Consider the following 19036-nt stretch of genomic DNA (forward strand, 5'->3'; position numbering starts at 1 on the left):
TCTGGTTTAGTGGGGTCTAATGAGGGTTTTTTAATAATGGGGGAAACCCAAGCTGATTTCCAGCAGGTGGGGACCACAGCTGTGGAAAAAGAGAGATTGAGTAGGTTAGAAAGCGAGGGAAGGAAGAAGTCCAGTACATCCAAGAATTTAGCTGGTCTCATGGGGTCAGTGGGGGAGCCAGACTTAACCTGCCTGCAAAGTTTAGCAAGGTCGTCGAGGGGTATGTCAGGTATTTTTGACAGTTTCGACGTGTGCGTCACAGAGCTGGAGGTGTTGATGGACACAGGCTCATCTTGGGGGAAGGACGTATAAATTTTCCTCACTTTCTCAGTGAAGAAGGTGGCAAGGTCTTCACACTGTTTCGAGGAGGTAATACAGGAGACCGGGTTGGAGGCTTTTTGGAGGTTTTGAACTAATTTAAAGATCGTTTTGGTGGGGTTGGTGCTAAGTTTAATTTCCTTTGCATAAAAGGAGGCACGGGTGGTACGTATTGCCCTGTGATACGTGCGAAGTTTAGACAAGTAAAGGGCTTTGTCACTGTCTAGGTAGTTTTTTCTCCAATCGCGCTCAGCTTTTTTGCAGTCCTTCCGTAAGGTTTTGAGCATTTCATTGTACCACGGATTGGTGGGGGAGCAGCGAGTTTTAGTCCATTTGGCCGGGATTAAGGCATCAAGCCCTGTAACAATCCAGTCATGAAAAGCAGCGTAAGCTGTATTAATGTCTCTGCTGTCGTCGGGGGGATGGAAATCACCTAGCTTTTTAATGAGGTCTCCAGAAGAAAGTTTGTGCCATGGTCGTTTGTGGCAAGGATTGGCTGTAACTTTGGTGGGTGGTTTTTTTGTTATAATAATAAGTTTGACGAGAGAGTGGTCAGTCCAACCCATGGGTTCAGGGGACTCAGTACTAGCTTCCAAAATGTTGGAAAAAATGGGATCTAGTATGTGCCCAGCAGTGTGAGTGGGAGAGTGGACCAGAGAGTTAAGTTGCAGGGCCGTGAGGTCGGCCAACAGATTTTTAATGCTCGTTTCAGTCACGGAATCAAAGTGGAGATTGAGATCGCCCAGTATGGTGAAATTGGGGGAAGAAACTGCCAGCGTGTGGGATGTTTCAAGAAGTTCGTCAATGAATCTGGTAGATGGGCCAGGTGGTCGGTAAATGTACAGACCAGAGAGGGAGAATTGGGGGCAAATGGAGATCTTAAATCGGGCACATTCACAGCCCCATATGTCTTCCTTCGTGAAGGAGCAATTATATATCGTACGAAATATAACGGCTATGCCCCCGCCCCTAGAGTCTCTGTTGACCAGTTTTATGGAGAACCCGTTGGGCAACGTGAGGTTTAAAATGCTAGTCTGGTCGTCATGAAGCCAGGTTTCGCATATAAACAGGATGTCAGGATTTTCGTCCAGTATAAGGGTGTGGACCTCCGCATGGTGCTTAGCGAGAGACCTGACATTTAAATGAAGAACCCGAAGGGGAGAGAGTTGAGATGTAGTCACTAGGTCGTTAGCTAGGCTAGGTTTAGGCGTAGTAAATTTACAGGACTCACAGTAAAGTGCTGTTTGTCCGAGGCACCCTCCAAGCCTGGCGCATCTGGTGTTGGTATTTAGTGCGAAAAGATGGTGTCTGTCATAGCAGACTCTAGGCTGGGGATTTTGTGCAGGGGGTCTGGCGAGAGGCGATGTCTTGGCGATGACGGGCGCAGACGGGCTTGCCTTTGGCGCGCCTTCGGCGCGCAAACGGCGCTCCCGCTGCGCTCGTCCGCTGCGCTTCCTCCATATGCACATTTATGGTAGAGTAAGGGGGTGTGGCCTGAACGGGGGCGTGGTCAGCGCGCACGCCTGCTCTGATGGCGGCCGCTTTAGGGGAGTGAAGAAAGCGCGACAGCTTGTCAATCAGCTGTGCACTACAGGTGAGGATTTCCAAGGAGATGTCGGCCGTGTTTAAAAACACAGTACGTGACACCACACTAGAGAAAATGCAATTTTTTTAAAATATCGTGAGCAAGAGGTTAAAAAGTATGTGGTAAAGTGTGTACCCTCCCGGAGCCCAGCATGCACGAACCTCCAACTATCTATCAATCCCCCTTCCTCCAGTACACCCGCCAGAGCATCCCGCGCATTTTTATTGTACTGAGGGCCGCCATCAGACCTGTCCATCCCCGGGGCCAATGCAACATTAAAGTCCCCACCCCATATAATATGCATGGAGCCTGTGGTCAGCTGTGTGAAAAAGGTGGGCGAATCCACGTTAGGACCGTAACAGTTCACTATCGTAACTGTGTCAGTGCCAAGCCTGCCCCATAACAAGACAAACCTGCCTTCTGCATCTGTATGCTCCCCTAGTTTCACAAAAGGCACCGTTTTTTTGATTAATATCGCTGCCCCTCTGGCATACCCTGAATACGAGGAGAAACTCCGTATCGACGCCCATTTGCTAGCCAAGGCATACGTTGGTCGGGGGCGAAGGTGCGTTTCCTACAATAAGGCGATTTGCACCTGATGCTGCTCTAAATAGGCCATCACCTGTCTGCACTTTCTAGCATCATTTAGACCTCGAACATTCCATGATAAGACTGTGATTTTCGCCATCCGTACCGTATCAGCCATCATCTATCAACTCCCCACACTCCTATGAGCCACCGGACAGTAAGTACAGCCCATGTACCATGAACCCGTATGTTTAGCAATAGAAGCATCAGCAGCCACAGCATTAGACCCTCACGAAGAACCAAAACAGCAGTCCAATAACCCCCTGCCACCTCCCTCCTCTGTAGACAAATACCCCACAACAGTCCCAAGTCCCCCACCCACGCAACCAAACTCCAAACACCAGTCCCATCAGTAAACCCCATATACCCTCCCCCCTCCCACTGAAGCAATACCCAACCTGCCAGCCAAGTTCCCTCCCCTACCCTCCCACAATCACCCCAACAACAAGGGTTAGCCAGTTCCCCACATCCCAACGAGATTCTAGGGTTTTTCCCTTCGGGGACCATACCTAGGTGGCACCACTAATTCCCCCTCATCCGTGCCAAACTCACAATGGACTTGCAGTCTGACTTGGAGGCCCAGAGGGGTGTCCGGCGCTATATCAATAGGCAACTGAGGTGCCCCATCAACACTCTGTACGAACTGTAGAATGTAAGAGATAAACACACACCACACAGCCGGGGGAACCTTCAATAAATATTGGGTGATCAACATTCCCACCCATTTCCTGCTACTCCCATAAGACTGTATAGGCAGGCAGAATACTGAAACCAAAGCATGGCCTGATACAGCCGAGGACCCCATTCTCAGTTCTCCTGCAAAGAACATCCTTATCCCAATGTTACAGTGTACGATCAATGTTCACCCGACTCACTGTTCACCATCCTCCATCTCCCCGGGCGGTGTGCCCAACTCGTCGTCCGCCCCAGCAACAGGCTTGTGCGCACGCTTGTATTGCTTGAGAAACTCCTCCACTTGCTGAGGGCTGGTAAAAAAAATGTGTCGCCCCTGGTACGTGACCCGCAGCCTAGCCGGGTAAAGTAAAGCATAGTCCATTTGCAATGTGGCCTTTATTGCTAGAAATTTCCTGCGCTCCTCCTGGACCATGGGAGTGAAATCCGGGTACAAAGTAAAGGAATTTCCATCATATGATAGTGAGCGCGTGCCGCCCTCAGGGCCGCGTCACGATCACGATAATTCAGCAGCCGGGCTATGATGGGCCTAGGGGTTGCCCCCGGTTTAGGTCTGGGGCCCAGGGCACGATGCGCCCGTTCCACTATAAATTGGGAGGAAAATACATCAGAGCCAATCGCCGCTAGCAACATCTTATCTACATACTCCTCCATTTTGCCCACATTTGTCGTCTCCGGAATCCCTACTATGCGTACTTCTCGCCTCCAAATCCTCGTTCTTGGCCGCAATAAATCGCAGCAGGTTGTCCATTCTGGAGAGCTGCGAGGTGTGTTGTGTCATTGTGTCCTCCGAATCCGATATCCGCTGTTCCGCTCCCTTCAGGCGTTCCTCATGAGCATCCAATTTGTGCACCACAGCATCCATACGCGACGACATCCGATCAACTTTGTCAGCAATCGTCGCAAACCCCTGGCGCATCTCACGCAAAACCTCTTGCAAGTTGGTGGCCGCCTCTTGTGAATCCCCCGTGGCTCCGCTCGGCCCATCCGGACTGTGAAGTACCTCCCCAGATTTGGTCGCTTTCTTGCTGGAATCAAACGTGAGCTTAGGCTGTCGTGCATCCGTTCCGCCCATCCTGAACGGTGGACCGATCAGTGTAGCGCACCGGCAAGATAAGTCCCCTGAAATTTCCCAGCCAGCAGATCCACTGCGTTACCGGCAGCCGGGGCAGCAAGGGGGGGGGAGGGGACGCCCCAGCCCCAGCGCAAAGCAGGCCTCCAGCGCGACCCTCCTCCCAAGCCTCAAGTCCCCAAGCCTGGCACTGCTGCTTCCTTCAGTTTAGTTGGTGGCGCCAACGCATGGGACAGTGTACTCCACCTTCACACACAGCACCCACGAATGAAATGCCCCTGCCTAACATTCAGTAATGGCGCCAATGCTCACCAGCAGCCCCTCAGCGTCGCTATCAAGCTCCAGTCGGCCCACGCGCGCGTCTCGCAGCGATGAAGCCACTTGTATACCGCGTTGCCACTCAGACCTCTCCAATGAATCCACTCCAAGGGCCCAGAGTCAGGGCCGTGAGCACACTGGGCATTCCGCGGAGCGAGGTCCCAGGCGCCTCAACCCGTCCCGACCAACTCACCGCCGCAGCAGCACCTGCAAAGGCACGAGGCCTGGCCTCGACGTGCGACTCTCGTGGGTCTTCAGCACTGAAGGCACTCACCCGCGGGGGCAGTTGATCAGAAGCTCCACTGTCCCAGTCCCACTCTGCCAGCCAAGTTCCGTTACATCCGCCAAGTGCACTCACAGGCAAGGCAGCCCCTTCACACGGGGATCCCTCTCAATACGCCCGTATCTCCGGTGAGGGAGGAGGGTTCCGGCGATTCACCACCCTAAGCCGACCTTCCGAGCCTCCGTGCTCATCGCAGATGCGCCACCAACACCCCGTCGATGTGGTCCTGCAGCGCTCGGGCGGGCGCGGTCCCCTCAGCTTCAGCCCCCCGGCACTGATAATTACCCTACGCTTAAGATAGAAAGTCTGACTCCAGGACTCATAACTGAATCATTTGAGCATACTTTTCTAAATGTAATGTATATCAGTAAGAACAGAAGAAAAGTATCATCACCCTCCCGGACTTGAACCTGGCATTGGCAAAGTCCATAGTCCGGCTTAGATGTGCAAACACATGTTAACACAGGCATGCACAAATGCAGTTTGCACAAATTAGCAAATTAAAGTCATACGTATAGACATTGCTAATGCTTGTTTATGTACAAGAGTATATGGGCTTGGTGCCTGCTCCTCCTAACCCCAGAAGTTATCCTTGGAATTGACTCTGATTGTTCGGCATGTCCAGGCTGACCTGGCACGGTAATGTTATATTTCTGAATTTTAAAAATATACTTAAAGAGTAAACAGTACTGCCTCCGCTCCATGCGGGCAAATCTTCATCTTTGATGGTCAGCAAGATCCACTTCTAAACGACAGAATCAATACATTTCTGACAATCTGTTATGTAATACATCTATTTGTACATGTACTTTTATGCAATACATCTATTTGTACATGTACTTTTATGCAATACCTCTATTTGTACATGTACTTTTATGCAATACCTCTATTTTTACATGTACTGTTATGCAATACATCTATTTGTACATGTAGATTTCTTCGCTATTTTCTACCTGGAGGGTCAGTTCAAACGTTGCAGTACATGAAAATCTGTCCCCAACATGAGATATATGACCAGGAGTATAAAACGCATTTCAGGTATCAGGTAAGTAGCGGATCACGCATGTTTTAATGGCATGTTATCTTCAGTTATCTTGGGGCAGTTTTTAGGTCCGTTTTGACAGTGCGCTAATTGCAATACCTTTTGTTACCAATTCTTTCAAATATACAAAGAGGCCTGTCTTCAGAGAGGTCTGTCTTCAGCTCCACCCTCAGGAGTATTTCTCTCTCACCTCGTGTTAGTGGCTGTTTGGTCTATTTTTTTTTTTTTTTTAAATGCAGATTTATATAGCGCAAACTCAACCCGAAGGTATTGGAGCGCTTTACATGAGCACCAGTTGCGTTACACAAGGACACATTCAGGCACGGGGAGATGAAGTGATTTGCCCAGAATCACAGGATATGGACGCGACTCCGAGGCTCGAACCTTGGTTTCCAGCACCAAAGTCGGCAGTCTAGCCGTCAGACCACATCCTCTCCCTAAGGTCTATGGTCCTCCCTCTTGTAGAACGCCTGCATTGCAATACAAGAGGAACTCATTTTTATCTCAAACGTACACTGAATTCTCACACAGGTTTCGTTTAAAATATTTTAGTACTCAAAATGCAAGTCAGATCTATTGGCTTTTAGGTGTTTGTTGTCAGAGAACTGTGACAATGGTAATACGTGGGCTTTGGTTCCGTCCATTACGCACCACTGTTTGTTTTTCTTGTCATTCTCCTTTGCTTGCTTCTTATTTGCTGTCTTTTCTTCCTCCTCTTGTATTCATACCTTTAGCATAGTTCAGGTTCCTTGCCATCCTTCTGGCTGGATGGTCTGTATCCTTGCACAGCTCCACATCAGGGAAATACGTTTTTCTTTCGATTTCAGCACTCCAGGGAAGTGCATTTGTTTTCTTGCTCTATCCCCCGAGTGGTACTACCCCTGCACTTTCCCTGTTGCCCCCAAGCCAGTCTGTTGCTTCCCACGTCCCTCCCTATCACGCAAAGTTTTTCAATGTCCTTTTTTAAATTTATTTTTGTAATTCTATCATCCTCACTAGCTGTTCCCCCTGCTCAGCAGCATAAATGAACTCACCCCTCCCACCCGCTCCACCGTTACACCCCTAAATCCCACACTCTTCCTGTCGTATTCAATTTTTTAGTTTATTTATAGGAAAGCCTGCAGCTGCAAATTGCATCCTTCTAAATAACGCACCTTCACACTTTTTTAAGTCGAGCCTGAGCAACGCGTGCGTGCGAGGCATGCTGTATTGGAGTATGGACATGAACCCCCGCCCACTCTCCACCCATATTGGTCATTGGCTTGTGTCATTGTCCTTCGTAAATGCTGGCTTCTGATTCGGTAATAGGCTTGTTAGTCCCTCCTTAGTACCGCCTTGTCTTCATTTGTAACCTCCCATGAGGACTGGCCCTTTTATTTCGGTTGCTACACAGTACGTTTTATTTAGTCTGTAAGCACTATTTTCTTTAATGAGTTTCTCCTACCGCAGGCACTGACATGCTTCCCTGCAACATTCAGCACACCGGGCGCACTTTCATGGGGCGCTTTTATCAAAAAAAGCATTTGTCAATTTGACAAACAAATTCTTTTTGGGTAAAAGCACCTCATACCGCGCTTTCACTTTAATAGCGGCTGCGGACCTTTCTTTAGACACAACTAGTCTAAAGAAAAGTGTGTGGCCTCTATGAACGTGAAAGCGCAGCATGGGGTGCTTGTAAACAACAAGCATTTGCAATGCAATAGGTCTCGCATTTTAGAAACTTTGACCTATTGGTATTGTAAACAACAATGACTTTTATTATTGCAGGTTTGTTAAACACAAATAAAAGGCATTGTCATTTACAATGCCAATAGCTCAAAATCTCGCAATTGCGAGACATATTGCATTGCAAATGCTTGCCTATATTTGTTTTGATTTACTGTTTCAGGTTGGGCATCAGCCTTCATAAAATGGTAAATTAAAAAGAGAAAAAATGGCTGCTGATGCATCATGACACATAAGTGCGGCAAAGCATGTGCACGTATATATAGGGCTTTTTTGCCTATGCTCTTCAGCACTGACAATAACAATGTTTTTCTTTTTGCAGATGCTAAACAGCATTTGCAAAAATCACTGACAAAACAAAATGCCAAGACCTGGCCTTCATAATGCATGATTTTCTAGTAACCCTTTCTGCCTCTGCATCAATTCCAGAAATGAAAAACATGGTGTAGCATTTTTTTTGCATAAATCCCTTGAAGGTCTAGTGCCATGGCACTCAGAATGATAAGGAACAGATCTCTGCAGCAGGTACGTTAACCCCATAAGATACTTTAAAATGCAGCCATTGTGACCAAGTGAGCAGTAACAGCTGTGTGAGTGTGATGCAGCACACCTTCCATACTGCTGGCTGGCCCTCTGCAGCATGAACTCCTTCCCATCTCATCAAGGAGCAGTCTCTAACATCTAGAAATCCCTCAGGCTCGGATTTCTATGTTTCCAGTTCTGCTTTGCTTGCCACACCTGCAAGTCTTTTGGTGCTTGACCCCATTGACTACCCTAATTGTTCTTAGACCCCTCCGTTTACTCTCGAAATGATGCAAAATTCATCAAATGCCATCCAACCCTTTGATAGGTTGTTCATACCTGCCAGGTGGAAGACTTGGATCCCAAGATCTGAGAACTATTTATCTGCCACAAAAAAGACTGACCCTGAAACAAAGAGATCTATTCTTCTGCAGCCAGTGGGCAGAGGTGCACAAAATGTTACTTACCCTCCCAGACATTGGCCAAGACAATAACTATGTCATAGTCTTAACTGCGCTGAAAATGTAATTCAGCACACAGGCAAACCCAGACTATGAACGATTTGGTCTAAAGATAGTGACACAGGCCGAATGAGTCCGCAAACGCATTTTACGCTCACCTACTTGCACTGGCGAGCATGCGCCAATTCCTTAAGGTTGACAAACTGCATGCCCAAATCATGCAAGTTTGTCACTCATCTTACCTATGAAAATACATTGTGAGAACCAAGAAGATGAATCTACCACCATGTTTTCCCATGGGTGACCTCATGAACTTGCAAATGCAAGAGCTGCACACATTGACTCATCATTAATGTCTAAAACCAACAAGACTGAATAGAGTGGACCCAGTGGAGAAACCCATGCCAACTTCATAAAATCACTGATCAGAAGGCAAGACATACCATATGGCTACTGCAGTAACATGCAACACCATGGACCCCAATGCCCAACCAAAGGCAAGACCCGTCCCGCCTACTGCAAAGCGAAACACTTACCAAAAGTGTGCCGATTAATGAACTCAGCACAATCAACCCCTGAAAGAACCCTGCAAAACCCATGTCCATTGTAAGGCACCTAAGCGCCAGCAGTAGTGGTACACAGCAGCTCGAAGACTCGGATGACACTGTATTGTTTGACATAGAACAAATCCACCAGTTCTAGGCCATTGACAACCCCGCAATCATTCAAAGAAAGTCGCATCTGAGGTGTGAACAATACATTCATGGGAATCCGATAATTAGTCTCATATATAAAGGAGGCACTGTATGTATCAGTCTATATTTGCCCACTCCTGTGTGACCAAAACCAAAGCCACCACCATGATGAGCTGCAGCACGTTAGAGTAATTGAAAACTCATTGTCTTTGTGTTTGGAGTGCAACAAGGCATTGTGCTGATGGTAGAAGAGTTTGTGGATGTGTTCTATGGGATTGTAACAAAGGGAAGACAGTGAAATTCTATATTGATTCCACGATCCTGCCTGACCTCTCCGGCACCGAAGAATCCCAGACCATATGCATGTCCAAGTGGAGCAAGAGCTAGAAAAATTGGAAGCAGCCTGTAGCATATAAATGCCAAGCTTTGATGGAAACGTACTAAAGATATTGTCAAATGGAGAGAGAAGCGACTGTGGTGCTGTGTGGCTGTAGAATTTCCACCGGTATCTCTATGGAAGCACATTCCGAGTGTGCACAGACCATATGCCTCTGATGCCCAGCGTTCAAATTGCAACCTTGCATTGTGGGTGTTGCAATTCCAAGAGAACTCGTTTGAAGTGGTTTACCGGCCAGTGCAGGATGATCCTGCTGATCACTTGTCCCTCCACTACCGAGCTGCACCTACAGCCCAACAAGAACAGGCCATCAACATGAAAGAATATGTCTGGCTAGTGATCAAAAGCACCCACCCCAAGTGTTGCACACTTGAAGAAAATGGTCAAATCTCCCTAGAAGATCACTGTTTCCAGAACGTCAGATGGTCCCTTGAGACAAACAACTGGTGGTCCAATCATGAAAGAACAGGCAAGTAGGATCCCTGAATCTGGTTTGCAAATACAAGCAATGTACAATATCTGAATTTATCAGTAGCTGAATATGGTCTGCTTCTTTTAAGTAATCATACAGTAATACCATGTCTTTTACATTGAATCATGCAGGTAGTCCACCAAACACACCAAGGGATTGTGAAAACGAAAATGAGAGTCCAACAGAAGGTCTGGTTCCCCGACTGTGACCTCCATGTTGGGAGGACAGTTACTGAATGCCTGTCATGTCAGGTGGTAGGACAGCCAGATGCTCCAGCTCCTGTCCTGTCTGCAGAGGCTCCTATGATGCTGTATATACTGTTACCCAGCTAAGTGACTGTTTTGCAGCCCTACCAGGGAATCAGCATTTGCTGGTGGTAATAGACAACTTTATCAAGTATCCTGAAGCTAAACAGGTCCTTTCAACGTCAACTAAACACGTGATATCGAAATTCAAGAAATTATTTGCCACACATGGCTGTCCACATGAGGTCCGAACCAACAACAGACCCCCTTTTCAAAATCACAAACTGTCTGCATACTTCTGTTCTTTGAGGCATAGAACAATAAAACCAAGGGAGCACCAAGCAAACAGGCAAGCCAAAACCTTATTAAGACCCTCCATAAATAATTAATTAGGACTACTGACCATATCAAGTGAGCCATTCACAAGTTTCCCTGAGATTATCACCACACCCCAAATGCCTGTACAAATGTGTCTCCTGTTACTATGATCAGTGGATGCAGAGAAAAAGGTATCTTGCACCATTTGTCAAGGGTTCCTTCTGTTGCCAATAAAGATAACTTCTGTGACCGACAGCAGAAGAACAATGATGTTGTGAGCTGCCACGTGAACGCTAGATGGCAACCACTCACAATTAACAACCCTTCGTTGCTGAGCTACTGGAGGGGCAACGTTTAGATGACTGGTTTGAGCCTGAACCGTGGCGTGTCTCAAGTTAGAAAGGCACAATGGTAACTGATGTTAGAAGGGAAGTGACCGTTACCCAAAAGATCTCGTACTTTGAACAATCTCCGAACAGGCAACGGAGCAAAGCTCAAGAGTCGGTGGCCATGATAAGACACTATTGGATCCCAGTTTACTCCATGCAATGGAAGTGTAGGCCCATCTGAAGAACTGCTGCGGGGGGTTCCTGCATCATGTGCAACAGTCAACATTCCCTCCAGGTGCGTCCCTGCAGACTTGTGCTCCAGCACAGTTGAATCCAATTTTAGAGTGGTCTTCATCAATACACCCAGAGACCCAACCCAACGCCATTTAAGCATTGCAAAGACTATGAACTGCAATCAGGGACGTGGCTGTGGATGGCTCAAATGTTCAGGTCCAGGTGTTCCAGGAGTAGAGTTTGCTAACAGAAATTTTGATTGACATCTCTCTCTCATTGACGCTGTTGTTTCAATCTAAAGTTGGGAGGATTCTAGTGTCCGAGTGGATAGCAGTTATCACTCCACACGTCATCGGCACCAGTGGTTCAGCCCGTGTCATTATGTATGCTATAAATACAGGAGTAGCGCCTTATGAGTGACTGAATATATGTCTTTTTCTGGTCTCTTTCTGAAGGCATGCATGAGGACATTACCTCGACAAAACAGAGTACTGACCCGACACGTCTCTCTGCATGTTGTTAATTGTTTTCAGATTGGCTCTAGCACACAGCTAGCCAGACCTAATAAGATGCACTTTCCAGGCAGGGGGTGCTGGCAGAGGGGAGCATCTCCCCTTCACTGAAAAGAACTCAAACAGTGGGATATACAATAATCTAATAACTGGAAAAAATATTCAGAAGTTAGATGTTCTTTTAGAAATCGTTTAAAAAAGAAATGCCCCTTTGATAGCCAAACATTATTTGCTTCTACATTCATTTAATGTACTTAATTTGGCTTGCACAAGTTATGTTTCAGAGGTAAAAGCTAGTCTTTATAATACTCGTTTTCAGGAATCTCGATTGGAGAGTCACAGGACAGACAGGGAAGTGCGCCCTAACTGTACTAAAGGAGCTCCCATACTTCAGAGCCCACTACAGGGAACAAAGTCCCCTTTTTAGCACTTGACTTTCAGGATAGGAAGGCAGAGCAGTCCAGGGATTACTCAGGGGCCGTGCTGTGGAAGAGAGTCTCAGCACCCAGATAGGCAACAGATATTTAAATCGCTGCTAGTCAGTGCTTTTTCATATAAAAAGAACATCCCTTACACTAATAAATACTATGCACAAATTTACAAATATATACAGAATGGTAGTGGCGGCTGGTGACATTTGAAAGTGGTATGAATATCAGTGGCGGCTGGTGACATTTGAAGGTGATGCGGCGTAAAATTTGTGCTGGAGCCCACCGCGGCGAGCGAGCTTGGCCAGCGAGCCTGAACAACCTAAGGAAGGTTCGGGGGTGTTCTCCCCCAAAGAAAATTTTAAAAAATGAGAGGGCAAATGGTGCGTTTTCAAGCAAATTTGAGAACACACGCTCTTAACTCTTCACAGTCAAAAACGAGGTGAGGGTTGGCCTAAACTAATTAATAATTAGTCTAGGCCAACGCTCACCTCATTTTTGACTGTGAAGAGTAAAGTTAATGTGGTTATGTAGATGGTTAAATACATACATCCCTTCCTAGTCAGTCTAGCCTGACTCAAAAAAAATATATATATAATTCAGCCTCTACTTATCTCTCTTGCAGACAGAATATCAGTTGTGTTTATGTGGCACAGTTCTGCCGCTGAGAAAGCCGGGACTGCAGACTTTTACTGGGTATATTAAAGTTTTGAGCGACAAATCCTACATCTGTCAAGATTTACGCAAATGTTTTGTACCTGCCAATGACATATGTGTGATACCGCAAGGGTCCAGATAATCCAGGCTGTTTTTTTTAGCTAGAAGCACTTTGCATGCTGGGCTTTTTTAACTTGTATTTCAAAACCAAGATTTTGCAGCATTTTGTTTAGATGAAAGCCAGGACTCACCGAATGTGTCACAAATCTCAAGTTGCCACTTGGAGGCTATGAATGTCTTAAGCTTTCGCGTTCTGCCAGTCTGATTCTGGGCACGGGTATGGAGTCCAGGGCGAAGTACATTCTAATGTCTGTCCCAGGTAGAATTACCAAAAATATCTAAGTCACAGGAGTAACAATGGGTCAGACTTAGGGCTTCACGTAACAAAGAAGTGCGTTCTGGGAGTTGTAGTCTTAATTTCACATTTCCGTAACGAATATGAACTAAAAGAAAAGATATTGTGCCGTCCATGGATAGTCAATTGGTAAGCATAGCCTCAGTCACGTTCCCTGCACTTTTAGTCGAACTGTTGGTAATAAACTTCCCACTTTCTCGGAAAAAAAGGTCATCATTGAATCTAGCAATAGGCCCAACTCTCTCCAGATGTGCACAGAGTCCTTTAAAATTACGTGGGTTCCCTTGCACCTGTGGGCTGTCGGCTCCGAGGAGTGCTTTGGAGGGGGCCCAGAAAGCGCAAGCCACTCCCCAAGATTGCTGCCCTGCCTTTTAGCTCCTCTCAAGCTTGGGTCTGAGAATAAGAGACTCCCTGGGCTCCTAGTTTGTACACATTTCGGAGTGCGTCATCTGACCACGACAGGGAACTATCGTAGGTTAGGCAGAGACATGGAACTGTTTCCTACTAAATAAATATTCATCAAGAGTACGCCAAGACATCATGAATTGTAAATGATAAAATGTACAAGGTACTCCTAACAAAGCCACAGGAAAAAAACATGTTTAGACTTAGCCCATTAAGGAAATTCACCCATAGAATGACAGTGTGAATTCTTAAGTCGAAAGGATGCTGAACCGTAACACTTTTCAGAATACCCATACCAACGGAGCAAGTTAGCGTCCCACAACCTGGCAGTATATTTCCTTTTCCTATAAAAACCAGTGGTGAGGATGAAACTAACCGCACTAACCGCCGCACTGACCGCCAGGTCAGAGTAAGGAATCTGCGTAACCATCACCAGTCCATGGTTTCAGAATAACTAGCAAGCCGCATCGCAATACTCGAGGGGGGGGGGGGGTAATCGCGCGGGGGCCGGGGAATTAAAATAAAATTAAAAAAAGAAAGAAAACGTACCCGACCGCCGGTCCGCGCCGCCTCAGCCAATACTGGCGCTGCTCCAGCAGCGCCACTATTGGCTTAGAGCAGGGTTACTCACCGCCCGCCTGCCCATTAGGAGACCGAGGGTTGAGCCTTTGATCAACCCTCGCTCTCCTAATGGGCATGCGCCAGCCAGAGCAGACACTAGTGCGCATGACTGGGCACAGCGGAAAAATTCACCGACCTTCACCAGTCATGCGCACTTGTGGTGCTGCCTGCCCCTGGTCTGACAATGCATCATGCATGTCAGTCAACATGACGCCGGACCGCCCACCCCCTTCAGACTCTGAAGGGGGTGGGCGGTCCGACGTCATGCTAACTGACATGATTGTCAGTTCTCCCTCGGCGTCTCTGAACTTAAATAAACTGAGTCAGTTTACTTAAGTTCACAAACGCCGAGGGAGCTGCGGGCGGCTTGTGGGGCAACTACCCAGCGCCCTAATGGACGCACCGCCACTGGTGAATATGTATGGTGAAACCTCTAAAAGGCCTCACAACCAACATGTGGCACACACTAAAGACAGGCAGGCAGACAAGTAACTCCCTAAATGTACCCTGTATTCACAGCACTGGAGGCACCTCTAATGGTCTATGCACCAGCAAGTCCTGAACCCTAAAACCACACTACCTCTTCTATGTCCTTAACTAAACATAGAGTGTGCAGTCAATAAACGTCAGGCATACTGGCTTTTGTAAGAGTGTCACCACAATAGTCAAAGCAAGAATTATAAAGTCAGAGTAATCAATATTAAAACATTTCAGGATAGTTCCGCCTTCCAATAATTTTCAACAATATGAGAAAATGATTCTATGCTGGTAATGTTCATGTCAATGAAGATTTCAATGATTAATACTGTGCACTGTATTAGTCTCTTTTTCCCTCGTTACACTTGCTGCAAAGCTGGCACAGGATAAAGAAACAAAGGTCCTCGCACCCAAGAGCCCTAAAGGCTAAAAGCACCAGCTTGGAAGTGCTTGAAATCCCAACAAACCTCTAGCAGGTTAGGACTTCAAGGCCACAGAAGCTTAAGCCCAGTCAATGAAAACCAGACGGTGGTTCTTTTTTGTGGGGATTGGTTCTAGCGGGGTGTGTGCTGCACTATTGGCGTCCCATCAGATGCAATTTACAAGGTTGGTGGTGCCCCTAATCCTCCTGTGGCACACGGCCCAGTGATCTCAGAATTTCCAGGGCTCTCGTTCAGTGAGTCATACCAAGGGTCAGGCGATGCTGGAGAGTCTGGAGAACCTGGCTTTAGAAACTGGTTTCATGGTGACACAAGACTGCAGAATACAGTTTTTGCCCATCCTCACTTCTTGGGTAGCCCATGTCACTTCCAAGACACTGGTGGTATAGACAGTATTTAGGCCGCTTTCAGTAAGGAGCAGACTCCTGGTCATGTGTTGCTTAGTTGCTGGTGCTTTCTTCTTCAATAGAGGTCGCACCAGTTACCCATCCTTATACCTTTGCTATTTTCTCCCTTTCGGGTTCCCCCGTGGTAAGGATTTTCCCTTTTAGTCCCTCCCTTGGACCTCCTGCACCGTAGTTTTGCCTTTTTTATGTTCCTGTCCTTAATTTTGCTCCACAGCCGGTGACCTGGCTGTTGCTGGCATCCTGGAGTTCCCACCTGGTATCCTGGTTTGACAGGAGCTCATTCCAGCGCACTCTGACATAACGATGAATAAGACATTCATTGTCCAACTGTTTATTGTTGTTGGCGTACCCAATTCAATATACTTCAACTTCACCATCTACCCTGCTGTTGCTTTCTCCTTAGCAACAGCTGGTCGCCCACTACAGAGACAGTGGATCCAATCGTGGTTTTCTCAAACCACTTTCCCTGTTTTTCCCCAGATTCCTCCAATAGGCATATCAGTTTGAGTGATACCCCATGCAAGGATTTAGGGACATCAGAAGCTTTTGGCAAGTCTAAGCTCTTGGAATCTGACAAGTGCCATCTGTGGTGCGCTTTTGGCCACAGGAGATAACTTCCCTTCAACAATGAACTGCAAAATGGATTTCAGTTTTTATTTTACTAAGGTAAATAGATTCTCGGAGGTAAACTTTCCAATTTTGAATCTAGATGCCCTTGCACCTCCTGTGGGACACCCGGGTTATGAAAGCAAAGACTGCACCTAAGCCCAAGCATGCACAACACGGTCACCTCTCTGTCTGGCGAGTACAACTCTGTGTGCAGGCACTGGAGCGGGCACTCTTCACTCCCCCACCTGCCTTGGGTCCGGGAAGGTAGCCAGATGTGCTCCCCCGAAGAAAAGGGAGCCTGGGAGGAACACCACCAGGGGGTCTGACCCTCCTTAAAAGCGTGAGCAAAGGGAGAATGCAACACTCGTAAGTATCCCTCGGGCCTGGCCTTTCCCCGCGGCAATAAGTTGGTGGGGAGCGCTTGGTGCTTCAATCACTGCTTTGACCCCGGGGATCCTAGCACCCCAGTGTTCTACTGGCAAAGCGGCAAGTGGGTGCCACACACACTGGTCTTCACAGTGATCCCTGGGGTGCACTGGCCTTTACCAGGGGATACTTGAAAAATCCTGTCGGCCCTGTGGGTCCGACCAAGCATATTCCTCAAGAGGGGAAGCAAAAAGGGCTGTTTTTGCCAGTCCTACTGGGCCAAATTTGGTGAATTTTGAATTGTTTTGCTCCTGGTGGTATGATCTATACGCCACGGGTATTCATTCTTGCCCTCTAAACGTTTGCACATTTTCACAAGCTTGATTTTCAAATGAGCTTCCTCCAGTGAGGGAGAGCTTGGGGCCTTTCTCTTCAGCCCTTTAATTCCAAATAGCCCTTTGAGGCCCATCCCCTAGCTCCAGCCCCCAACTGCCTCTCCAGCAGAAGAGACTGTGCTGAAACAAGGAGCTTCTCCTCTGCCTGGCCTTCTGAAACTTCTGCTTGGCCCAGGGCTTTCCTCAGCAGCACCCTGCAGCCATCAGGCACATTACCCTCGCCGCCTAAACTCCCCAGGCCCCATGGCCTCCTGGCCACTTGCAGGACTGTGCAGGAGTTTACATTTTTGTTATTCAGATTTTCAATTACAATGTTGAATTACTGCTACTCGGTTAAATCACGAGTGGGGTTCGAACATCAGCAACAATGATCCTAAAGTGATTCTGAATAGGCCACATGATAAACTTGAAACACTCCATGGTAATAGTGGAACCAGCCTGGATATATCACCAGCCTTTGCTTACCTAACAAAAAGGCTGAGCTAATCTACATTTATCATCCATTGTGAAACACCACTGGAACAAGTAACACCTCACTCACAAGTGAAATGAGTTAAGCAAGAACATTGGCACCATGAAAATCACAATTTGATATTTATGAATCATGAATTACTTTAACAGAACAAAGGATTTTTTATGCATTTTGAATACTCACTTAAACATACCAGGTTAAACATAAATGAATGTGAGACATTTTTTTATTACATTTTTGTGCTGGTTCCACAGTAATGCAAATTGAACCCAGCCCACAATAGTGATAATGAGTCAAAACATACATTAAGGCTCTATTATCAGTGCAAATTGAACCTCAATCTTACATTTGGGTAATTATCTCCGACATCATACACCAAGGCATGGTTGCCTTATAAACATCTTTCTAAAATGGTATGGATTAGAATAATTTAAAAACTATTTAGAATGAGGTAGAGACTGTGAAATATATTTTAAAGAGCTAACACAGTAATCATAAACATGCAAACAAATCTTTATATGACTTACAGCTCAAAGACAACTGCCCAGTCCGGTAGGAAGAGTAAGTGCGTGAGTCCAGCTCCATGCATTCCAATAAATATATCTGAGTTATGAGTTACTCTCAGTTGGTCTACGAAACCAAGCTCCCTGAAGACCAGACAGAGGAGAAAAGCATACGTAGCCTGTGAGCACAATATCTATATTTATTAGCAATTAAGTGTTTAACAGCAGCTGTACAACAGGAATATAAAAAAAATAAGACATTACTTCTTCATGGCTCTTTCCATACCTATTCTTACCATCAAAACAACCTTACCTTTTCACACTAGATTCTGGGCCAGAAAACGACTGTTTTTAACGGTCGCAAATGGAGAATCGGGCCATTTGCGAGCGCTAAAACGGCTTGTGCAATGTACCAACCCTATTTTGCGAGTTAGTAACCTATTACCAGCTCGCAAAATAGGGTTTGCAAGTTGCTATTAGGAAGTGGCGTGACAAGGGCGTCTCTTCCCAATAGCAAGTCACAAGGGCATGTACTTTTGATTTGCAACCTGAATGCGGTCGCAAAACAATCGCAGTTTACTGCCTACTTCATGTAGGTGGTTAGCCAATCGCAAATGGGAAGGGGCCACTTCCACTTTGTGATTGGCAGTGAAAACTTTTCAAAAGCAGGCAGTGGTCCAATGGACCACTGCCTACTCTTAAAAAATTAAACAGAAACGTTTCATTTTTTCTTTTTGAAACGCATACCAATAAAACAGGATGCATTAAAAAAAAAAAGTTGCTTTATTTAAAAGCAAACACAGACATGGTGGTCTGCTGTCCTTAGCAGGCCACCATCCTTGTGTTATGGCCCTTTCCCAATGGGTCCCAAATTGCGACCTTCCTCATGAATATTGGGCATTACTAATGTGTCTTAGACACATTAGTACATTTCATTTTACGAGTTGCTAAAAATCACAATTTGCGAATCGCAAAATGTAATGGCCATACATTTGGCCCTATGTTTCCTAAACGTATGGATTTTTGGGAATG

General features: G+C 46.5%; 1 protein-coding gene across 4 annotated transcripts in view; it reads right to left on the bottom strand.

The window, feature by feature from the left end:
• EOGT (EGF domain specific O-linked N-acetylglucosamine transferase) overlaps positions 1-19036 on the bottom strand; it is a 265331-nt gene that overhangs the window by 16333 nt on the left and 229962 nt on the right. For all 4 annotated transcript variants that reach the window (XM_085624778.1, XM_085624779.1, XM_085624777.1 and 1 more), the window contains one exon: positions 18029-18148. In XM_085624778.1, the coding sequence (XP_085480904.1) occupies positions 18029-18148 (120 nt within the window). The remainder of the gene's footprint in view (positions 1-18028; positions 18149-19036) is intronic.

The sequence above is a fragment of the Triturus cristatus genome, chromosome 9 (genome assembly GCF_964204655.1).
Source record: "Triturus cristatus chromosome 9, aTriCri1.1, whole genome shotgun sequence".
Classification (NCBI taxonomy): domain Eukaryota; kingdom Metazoa; phylum Chordata; class Amphibia; order Caudata; family Salamandridae; genus Triturus; species Triturus cristatus.